At 39.2% G+C, this 11413-nt stretch overlaps 1 protein-coding gene across 1 annotated transcript; it reads right to left on the bottom strand.

Moving 5' to 3' along the window:
* Positions 1–3331: 3331 nt before the first annotated feature.
* Positions 3332–4621, bottom strand: LOC135223032 (uncharacterized protein K02A2.6-like). Its single transcript, XM_064261539.1, has one exon. The coding sequence runs from the start codon at positions 4619–4621 to the stop codon at positions 3332–3334; it is 1290 nt and encodes a 429-aa protein (XP_064117609.1).
* Positions 4622–11413: the final 6792 nt, after the last annotated feature.

Below are 11413 nucleotides of genomic sequence, written 5' to 3'. Positions count from 1 at the left end.
CAGTCATTTATCTTCACTTTAAAACAAATTGGAAGTCTGTAGAACAATATTCAGATTTATGGTGAATTTTTGAAAAAAAACTTTTTTTCCTCTGCGCGCCGATTCTCGGCCGCAAATCTCCGAAATGCGTACGGCGCATTCTCCTAATATTTGCTCCTTTTCATATTAAGCCTTTTATAGAGTTTCATATATGAAAATGTTGTCAACTTCATGCAAAATACAACAAAAAATATTTTAAGGTTATAGCTTTTCTCATTTTTGAAATATTTGCATATAAATCAAGATAAATAGGAAAAAAACTACGTTTGGTTAACTTGACTCAACCGAAATGGTCAAAAAACGCATTTGTAAGCTAAAACTCTTACAGTCTAGTAATATTCAGTCATTTATCTTAACTTTAAAACTAATTGGAAGTCTGTAGAACAATATTCAGATTTATGGTGAATTTTTGAAAAAAACTTTTTTTTTCCTCTGCGCGCCGATTCTCGGCCACAAATCTCTGAAATGCGTACGGCGCATTCTCCTAATATTTGCTCCTTTTCATATATAGCCTTTTATAGAGTTTCATATATGAAATTGTGCGCAATTTCATGCAAAATACAAAAAAAATATTTAAAGGTTGTAGCTTTTCTCATTTTTGAAATATTTGCATATAAAAAAAAATATATATAAAAATTTCGACATTCGGTCAACTTTAACTCGTCCGAAATGGTCGAAAACTGCAATTCTAAGCTAAAACTCTTACAGTATCGTAATACTCAATCATTTGTTTTCATTTTGAAACAAATTGGAAGTCTCTAGAACAATATTTAGATTTACGGTGAATTTTTGAAAAAAAAAACTTTTTTCACGTCCGCGCGTTACGAATTCATGCATCATTTTGTGATAATATTTTTTCTGTGTTGCTTTGATCGTTTTACAATGTGTTATATATCAAAATGATTGCAATGTATTGTACAATACAACGAACAAAAAAGTAACTCGTTAGCTTTAACCGTTTTCCGCACAGTGCGATTTGAATACAATTATATATATAATTCTTTTTTGCACTATCATATATCGCATTATTTATATATGATAATGATATTTTTTTTCATTTCTGATGATTGCATACTAAACTTCACGCAATAACAAAAAAGTAGCCAAAAATGAACTCTTAATCTTGAAAACTAAGCGCGCTGTGATTTTTTGAAAAAATTATTTTTTCCCCTTCCGTGCTCACTCCCAGACAGGCCCGGCATACGGGAGACTATTTTGATTATACGGCTTCGGCGTAAGAGGGTTAACATCAATTTTGGAAACCAGTATTGAAGTAAATTTGATTTTGGCCAGTTTTTCCATATTGTGAGAGATAGGAGTGGTCCACGTGTGGCCCAGTTGCTTTGCCTTATCCTAGGTCATTCAACAGCCTCTTGTAAATAAATAATGTAAATTAATTAGCTGAGTTTCTTGGCGACCTTGACCCTTCCTTTTACAACCTTTTACAATTATCTAAGGTAAGTCCGAAGCGCTCTACGTCCATTTATTCCCTCTAATAATTTACCTTTATGTATTTGGGATCTCAAGGCTACCAATATGTAAGAATATATATATATATATATATATATATATATATATATATATATCTATATATATATATATTATATATATATAGATTCTTACGTATTGGTAGCCTTGAGATCCCAAATACATAAAGGTAAAATTATTAGAGGGAATAAATGAAATATATATATATATATATATATATATATATATATATATATATATACAATATATATATATATTATATAAGTAAGCTTTTGTAATACTTACCTTTAGTAAAACTAAGGGAAAAAATGTTGCACCATATGTTACAATAAAATAAATTATAGACCTACTATTTCTCAGGGCATGTTTAACGAAGGAAAAAAAAACAAATGAAAAATAATCAAATAAAACATGAATTCTCACGGAATCCTGGTTGGTGATGGCTGGATTTAAAGTAACCAAGTGAAAGTAGAGAGGCCTGTTACAATGCATAACTTGAGCGCACACTGTGAGCAGTACTGTTCGTTTCAATCATTCATTCTCTCATGAGTCTAAATTACAACAGCTTACTAAATCATAAATGAAGGAACTTCGCTCTTGCCTCTACCAGTGTAGCTGGAAAATGGTAGGTAAAGAAGTTCACTCTCGACGTGGTTCGGAAGTCACGTAAAGCCGTTGGTCCCGTTGCTGAATAACCACTGGTTCCATGCAACGTAAAAACACCATACAAACAAAACAAAAACAAACAAACAAATTTGGATGAATCCCAGAGGTTGCAACCTTACGTGAACCCCTTCAGTTATTGGGGCTTTTACTGGACAACTTGACAATTCGTCGGCTTCAAATCACTTCACTTTTGCAAAATGGAACCCAGAGATCTAGTACAGTATATTTTGTAACTGATTAGAGGGATAATACCATTATAATTATAATGGTATTAGATATTAAAGGTCATTTGTAGCTTAATGCATGTACTATATGAATCACGGTGATGTGATAAAAATTCATATATATATATATATATTATATAATATATATAGATATATATATATCTATATATTGCGGTTCCTTGGGATGAGAAAAATTGGCTCAGGGGTCTTTGTTATCTTTCAATAGATAGTTAATATAGGGCTTCACTGAAACACTTGCGTAAATCCTTAAGCCATATAATACGTGAAAATGATAATTATAAAAGTTATACACTGGAGGAGCTTTGAACAGTGGCGGGCTATGGCGTAGACTAATTGCAGTGATACCAGATACAGACAAATGAATAGCGCACCACAAAATGATATAAATGCTACATAATATTCCCTATGCTCCGATAAACATGAATAATTGCATTTACGTATTCCTAACACAACATGTATGCTAAATGTGCATTAGAAATACAGGTACATATAATAATAATAATAATCATACATATAAGTAAATAATTGTGATAATCCATCACCTCCCCCTCCCCTTTGCGTTCAAAGAGCTTTATGAACGGGTATGGAGTCTAGGTGAACGTCGATACTCTAGGTGAGTGTCACTTTGCGGTTGTTGACTTGTAGCAGGGGCTACATCCTTCTTCTTTGGAGACTGTTGCATCTCATCCCTCAATTGTGAATTAGGGAGATGTACAGGGCGTAAGAAACGGCGGTTACGCCATAATATTCTTCCTGAGGGTAACTTCACATAGTAGTCTCGCGACTTGCCGATGCCCATTATAACGCCTGTCTTATCCCATCGCTTAGAGATAGGGTCTTGAATCCGGACATTATCATCAAGCTTAAGTGGTGCCAAAGGGTGTGCATGGCTGTCATACCGTATTTTGGCTGCTTGAGAACATGATGCTACACGACGGTCGTATTCTTCTGCTTTCGCTTGCCATTCCTGCTTGAATGATGATGCATGGGCTGGGACACATGATCGGAGGGCTTGGCCATATAATCTGTGCTGGAGAACGGCCAGCATAGTTAGGAGTATTCCGTATCTCCAACAATCCTCTGTCAAAGTCTTCGGTGTCGATATTCCCAGAAGGTGCTACCTTTAGGATAAAATGTTTGACCTTCTTTACAGCTGCTTCAGCATGGCCATTGCTTTGGGGATAGTGGGGTGTGGACATCACATGTTGAACACCCCATCTGCCCAGAAAATTTTTGAATTCAGAGCTGGTGAACTGAGGTCCACCATCTGTCATCAGCCTTACAGGAACACCTAAGTCTCGGAAGATGTGGCTGAAGTGTCGTGTCGTTGCTTCTGCTGTAGTATTAGTACCAAATTTTACCACTACTGGCCATCCAGATAGCCTGTCTACATACACGAGGAAAGATTTCCCAGCAACACTGAAGAAATCAGCCGATACAGATTCGAAAGGACGAGAGGGCTTCTCGTTGCATAACCACGGCTCCTGCTGTTGACTTGGCTGCATTATCTGACATGGCTCACAGGCGTGGACCGTATTTGCTATATCTGAATTAATACCTGGCCAATATACAGTCTGTTTAGCCCGACGCTTAGTTGCCTCCACACCACGATGGCTGTCATGAAGGCGTTTTAAAATATTGCGTCGCATAGCTGAGGGAACCACTATTCGGGCTCCGTACAATACAAGGTCATCATCGGTGTATAATTCCTCCCTTATTTTCCAATAGGGTAGTATGTCATTGTGGAGGTCATAGCGATGACTGGGGAATCCATTGGCAACGTTCTGGAGGAGTCTTGTGTATGAAGGGTCCTCACGTGCTGCGGTGCGAATTTCTTCCAAGGTAAGATCTTGTGTAGTTGATGTCTTCACCTCTGAAATTGCGTTGACGGTCTTGGCTATTACACTCCTTAGGGAAAGATGGGTTTCACTATTTAGCATATCATCCTCAGACGTTGGGAGGCTCACAGGGGAATGTGAGAGGGCATCAGGGATGCAATGTTCCTTGCCCTTACGCCACACTGCAGTGAAGATATATGATGAAACTTTCTCTTTTAGACGTTGTAGACGTGTGTTTTCCACTGCATCCAAAGTATATGTATTCAAGATGGGTACCAGGGGTCTATGGTCAGTCACCAATGTGAAATGGGGTAATCCAAGTAAGAAATGACGACATTTAGTCATAGCCCAAACTGAAGCTAAACATTCCAACTCAATGGTGGCCCATCTAGTTTCTGCATCAGCCAAAAATCGTGAACCACACTGGACCAAGCGGAAATGGCCTTCCCGTGGTCTTGCAGAAGGGCATATCCTAAACCATATAAACGAGAAGCATCCGTTTGCAGTATAGTGGGGCATGTCGGGTCAAAATGAGCTAGCACAGGTGGCTGAGAGAGAGCCTTTTTAACACTGGCAAAGGCAGCATCGTGATCTGCCGTCCACGTAAAGGATCTCTTGGGGCTCATTAGTGGTCGAAGTGGATCTGCTGCAGCTGCAAGATTGGGTAAAAAATCTGTCAACTGGTTAGTAAGGCCAATGAATGACCTTAAATCTGTCAGATTTGCTGGCTTCGGGAACTCTGATATAGCTCGAACCTTCTCCTTATCAGCTGCAATTCCATCTTCAGATAATGTGTATCCACAAAATGATACAGCAGGGCTAGCAATGATAAACTTTTCTGCATTTAAAGTAATACCATGAGTCCTACAACGTGACAAAACTTTGTTAACCCTGCATAAGTGAGAATAATAATCCCTATCATATACAAGAATGTCATCCACCACCTTAACACAATTTTGGATACCTTGAAGGGCAACATCACCTCTCCTGCAGTAGGCATCTCCTGAGGCGCTGAATCCCATAGGAGAACGACGATAGCGATACCGACCATAGGGCGTGATGAATGTTGTAAGGGCTTGGTCTTCCTCTGCTAGTGGGATCTGCCAATACCCACACAATGCATCCATAGTGGAGAAATACCTGGAAGTAGGATTGAGGCTCCTAATTGCACTAAACGGTGATGGTGAAGGATGGGCTGGCCTTTGCACCTGTGAATTTAACTTGCTTAAATCTGTGGTGACACGAACACCACCTGTAGGTTTGGGCACAACCACTAAGGGGTGACACCATGGGGACGGCTGATCCCCAACAGGTTCAATGATACCTTGTGCTACCATTGCCTCTAACTCAGTCTTGACGTCCTCTTGAAAGGCTAGTGGTATTGTCCGTGGAGTGTAGATTGCAAAGGGCTTGGCATCCTCTTTAAGGTGAATACGCATGGGCGGCCCAGTCATTGGCTTAAGTTGTGCTCCTTGATGAAACTGCTCCTTTGTCATTAGCACATCGCTATATTCCTTAAGAAAGTATTGCCTGGCTTCTTCCGGTGACATTGTAGCAGGGGGTGGAGAAACAGATGTAGTTTCAGATGCTATAACTTGGCTGGCTGGCACCTGACTGGTTCCTACTGAAGTCCTGCTCAGTTTCCTCTCTTGCATTTGACGCGGGAAGTCCCAGGGAATGATCCTTAGGTGTCGGAGGGCATCATAACACAGTAGGGGTGTTGGGAGAAAACTAAGGACGTCAATATACCCCTTGTATGATATATTACCATATGTCATCATGGCCTCCATTGATCCCAATACTTTACCTTCCATGGGTGATCCATCAGCGTTGGAGAGGCCGCAATTCCTCGATACCGATGCCCAGTGCTTGTAGATGCTGCACTCCAAACACAGTGGTATCTGCACCGGTATCAGGGATAACGTTGATCTTCCCTGATTTACCGCCATATGCAACATGTAAATTGATAGGCGGTGAGGGGCAACCTTGAGGGCGTAAAGCGACTGAACGTATAGCTGGAGAAGATGTCTTGACGGTGTTCAATTTATTTTCCTTAAATCCTTCGACTCCCTAGTTCCCTTTGACTTTTTCTGTGCACAGCAAACATCATAGTGGCCAAATTTATAGCAAACTCGGCACTCCTTAGCCAATGCGGGACATGCAGCAGTGTATGGGAAATGGCCAGTTTTAGCACAGTTCCTGCATTTGTGAGATGCTGCCTTACATGTGTCGCTATGATGCTGTTGACCACAATTCTTGCATCTGCTACTGAAAGAAGGGTTTTTCTCCTGCGAGTAACTTTTCTTAGGTTGCGGCTGCTTAGCAGCAACCTTCTTTTGCTTCTTGTAGTTTGACACAGCACGTACTGAAGTCTGTGGAGCCTTTAGCTCAGTCGTTGTCTTCTTTGCAGCTTCAAAAGCCCTGCAAGTTATCTTTACTTCCTCAAGTGTTGCTGTAGTTGGCATGCTGATGAGCTTCTTGGTGAGTTCTTCATTCCTTATGCCAACCAAAATGGCGTGTTTCATTTGCGACTCCACGCAGTTAACGCCTTTACACAAATCAACCTCCTCTGAGAGCTGTTGTAAACGAACGAAAAAATCCGTTAATGACTCGCCTTCTGCTTGCTTACATTGCGTAAAAGCTAAACGGCGAAGTGCCTCATTCTGCTGACCCTTTATATAAGTTTCAATTTGAGTTAAAACACATCTAAAAGCATAGGTGAGTCTGGCGGAATACCCAAATTGTGCTCTAACAAGCGTCTCATCTCAACACTTAGGCATGCCCTTAGCTGTATTAATTGCTTAGTTGTGGTAAATTATCCAAATCTACCATAACAGCATAATCATTCCATCTCTGCTTCCATTCTGTGTATTGTCTATAGGTGACATCGTGAGTTAATGGTGGAGGCAAATTTACTGTAACCTTAGGTGCTTGCACAGCTAAATTAGGCCCTTGGAGAACGCTTGCAGATGTAGGTACTGGGGTAGGGGGCCCTATGCCATCAGTTGCTTGAGGTACGGGGTGCCTGGGGCCAGTCATAGCTTCAATTAATGCTTTAAATTCTTCCTGATGCCTGACATTGTCTTCTTTTCTTCTTTCTTCATCTTGTTTTCTTCTTTCTTCATCTTTTCTATCCATGTATTCAAACATCTTGCTGATAAAATCCATGGCCGAAGGGGTTGATGAGGGAGACGTAGATCTTGAATGTGTTGGAGATGACGTCATGTCGGCGGTGGTTGAGGAAGATGGGGAAGAAACCTCCAAAGTCTTCGGTCTCTTCCCTTTATCGTGTTTTGGCGGCATAAATAGACAATTCAAACGAAATAAGAGAAAATATCGCTCAGCGCCTTCAGTGTATTGGCGGCATAAATAGAAAATTCAATCGAAAAAAGATAGAATATCGCTCAGCGCCCTCAGTAGTAACGTCACAATGACGTCACAAACCATAGCCAATCACCGACTACAATAGCTCTAGGTAACAGAGCAAGATCGGAGCTGGCAACACTGTAACTGCTGTGGTCTCTTGCGCCGTTGCACACACGGTCAGTGTTGCCAAACCCGCGGTTTACCCGCCCAATTGGGCTACTTTTGAACACCTTGCCGCGGGTTATAAAAGGGTACCGCTACTTGCCTAAAATTGGGCTACTCTGGAAGAAATAAACCGCGGCTCCAATAAATTGTTTAAATGGTCTCTACAAAATGCAATTTCTTTTATAATAATTTCAAAGTAGAAATGTAGATCGATTATTCTATTTCAAATTTCAATAGTTCACAGACAGTTTAAACCATAATGATGAAAAATTGTAATTAATTAAGTTGGTATACCAGACAGGCTGACGCCTGACTGACGCCTTATAGACCAGACTATATGGCGTTTGCCAGTTAAGACTTTAAGACTTCATTGCTAGACATCAGTTTTATCTTTACCACTCAGTGAGAAGGTTGACTTAGTTCAAAATGCCAAAGAAGTGTAATTGGAGTGTATATAAAAAAACATTATAACCCAAAATGGGAGAGCGAGGAACTTTTGAAAGATTGGATTAGAAGTGTTCCTGGAGATGAAACAAAAGCTAGGTGTCGGTTTTGTAATACGGTTATAAGAGCCCACCATTCAGATTTAATCAAGCATTCTAATACTGGTACACATAAAGCATATATAAAAGCAAGAGAAAGTAATGTTACGAGATTTTTTGCTAGTACATCTTCTCAGCAAATGAAGCAAACAGATCACAATAAAAAAGTTACAGATTTGAAACTTTCACTATGCATTGCTTGTCATACATCAATCAATTCTATTGATCAAATTTGCCTTGAAGATATTATGTCTTCCTATCAGCAATGCTGATGTAGAAAGAGTTTTTAGCCAGGTCAATTTAATCAAAACGGACCTCAGGAACAGAATGGGACATGACCTCCTAACGGCAATTTTGTATATAAGAAGTGCCATGCATACTCAAGAGGGGGAGGAGGACAAAAAATGCCAATGTCCAAATTTTGAGCCAAATGAAACTATGATTAAAGCACTACAATCTAGTTCATTTTATGATCATGTTGAATGAACAACAAATCTCTTTATTTCTTTTTATTTTGCTCATTTTAATTTTGTTAAATGCCATTCAACTATACTCTGTTTTTTTTCATTTGTCCATCTGCCTGTGGTGTTTTTGTATGCTAACACTGCGTCCCGGGCTTTAGAGAGTTACGCTATGTGTAAGTTTTAGGTAAATAAAAGGATATCTGGGCGTACATTTGCAACTGAAAAGTATTTTAATAATTTACTGTATGCGAATTACACCGTTAATATTCGAAATAGGATATTATTATAATCGTTGAATGTAAGCTGAATGTGACTATCTAAAGCCCGGGACGCAGTGTTGCCATACAAAAACACCACAGGCAGATGGACAGATGAAAAAAAACAGAGTATAGTATTTAATTTTGCAAAAAATATTCGGCTTTATTTTCTGTATTTTTGAATAAAAATTATATAAGTTTTTCGTTATTATACTCTTCTACAAAAGCTTAGTTGATTGATTTCGATCCCCGGCCCCCTAATTTGTTTCTATAGAATATCATATCAATAGTTTTTAGTACCAATTTAATGATGGCTAAGTTGCTATAATTGGGCTACTTTTGAAGCCACTGCCGCGACTTTTGAGGCTTTGCACCGCGGTTTGGATGTCAAGTTATTTGGCAACCCTGCACACGGTGAACGCAAGTAGTCGCCCCTCAAACGCTGGCGATTAGGGATGTGACGCTCTGTTCCGGCCTCTGCAGACGGCCAACGCACACTAGTCCTAATTTAGGTAGCCATCACGATATATTGAGTCACTGTAATAAAGCCCCAGCAATATATTGAGTCACTGTTAAAAAGCCCCAACAATATATTGAGTCACTGTAAAACCACACAAGCTCACTGCCAATATGTACGTACATCCAAACGAAGCTCGAGTTCACTGCTGCTTGGTAACTTGGTTACGATGAACACGAACACTTGGTTCTTGCTTGCTTTGACCAAGTTGGTTGGAGAAGTTAATAACTGATCGAAATTCACTTATGGCAAGTCACTCACTGCGCCATCTTTGTTATCTTTCAATAGATATTTAATATAGGGCTTCACTGAAACACTTGCGTAAATCCTTAAGCCATATAATACGTGAAAATGATAATTATAAAAGTTATACACTGGAGGAGCTTTGAACAGTGGCGGGCTATGGCGTAGACTAATTGCAGTGATACCAGATACAGACAAATGAATAGCGCACCACAAAATGATATAAATGCTACATAATATTCCCTATGCTCCGATAAACATGAATAATTGCATTTACGTATTCCTAACACAACATGTATGCTAAATGTGCATTAGAAATACAGGTACATATTAATAATAATAATAATCATACATATAAGTAAATAATTGTGATAATCCATCAAGGGGTTCCTCAAGGACAAAGGTTGGGAACGACAATCCCAACCATTAATATTGCATTGATCCAGGTCACACGTACCGAAGTGTACGGAGTAACAGTATGACGAGGTATGGAATCTATAGGGGTACTACTTTGGCTCGTTATCTACGCGTCACCTACTCTCGTCAAAGTAGCACCATCTATGGTATACCTCGCTGTATAAAAGCCTTATACTTTGATCATCATAAAGTACATGCTTATTACTTTGAGGTTCGAGCGCTGCCCGCATGAGTCGTCGTCGGCCACTGACTTTTTACTTAACATTATTATTTTTTTTTTCTTTCTTTTTTGTTACCATAGAAAATCTTGCCCTTGCGAGAGATCCAGTTTTGTACTTTGCATTTTTATGAGCGGAGCGCACAACTATTACTCTATTACGCCGACATATAGTGGATGATCGCTTTTTCTTATGAGTATTTTTATGAGCGGGCCGAGTTGCCTATTAGGGTCAATATATGGTCGTCTTGCTATTGAAAAAGAGAGAATGTCAGCGAAGTAGTTACGACCCCAGCATCCTTGGTTAATTGCTGCACTTTTTTTTTTTTTTTTTTTTTTTTTTTTTTGTTTTTTTTTTTTTTTTTTTTTTTTTTTTTTTTTGCTCCTTCATTTTCAACAAAGGCCGTGTGTGGGATTTATGAGAGAAACTATTAAGACACCGTAAGGAGTACGAAAAAAAGTGTCCATCGACTTAGGTCCATGAAGGGAGGGCGATTTTATTTATTTTATCTGCTATGCAAATCATAAGGTGCCTTTTCACTTCGTTTCAGGGCCACCCAGGAGATTGCGAGTGCTCAGACGTTTATCGCCTGTCACTACGAGTTTTATGTTAGGCTTCCAAAGGAGGTTTTTTTTTTTCTTTTTTTACGCGACCTGGGTTAGGCTTAGTGATTAGGCCACAAAACTTCTCTTTCACCTGTAAATGGGAACTAATTTCGGAATTAACACCTGAAACAATACAGGCTGTTAGAAAAAGGTACCACATAAATGTGTATAAAAGTTCGCTTCTGTAAGACATGTTTTGCAAACAAGAGAAATTATTCTTTTGATTATTCGGATTTGGGTTAAATTCTAAAACCAGGTTCTTAAGAAATATGCTTTTCACTTTGGTTAGAAAAAAGTTAAGTATATCTTTGGTTAACCAGACCACTGAGCTGATTCCTAAGGC

This window comes from Macrobrachium nipponense, chromosome 8 (assembly GCF_015104395.2).
Source record: "Macrobrachium nipponense isolate FS-2020 chromosome 8, ASM1510439v2, whole genome shotgun sequence".
NCBI lineage: Eukaryota > Metazoa > Arthropoda > Malacostraca > Decapoda > Palaemonidae > Macrobrachium > Macrobrachium nipponense.
This window is presented reverse-complemented; position numbering and strand designations above follow the sequence as displayed.

Bases quoted from the DNA above. Each gene is read 5' to 3' on its own strand.
- LOC135223032 (XM_064261539.1), bottom strand. From the start codon at position 4,621: ATGACTAAATGTCGTCATTTCTTACTTGGATTACCCCATTTCACATTG.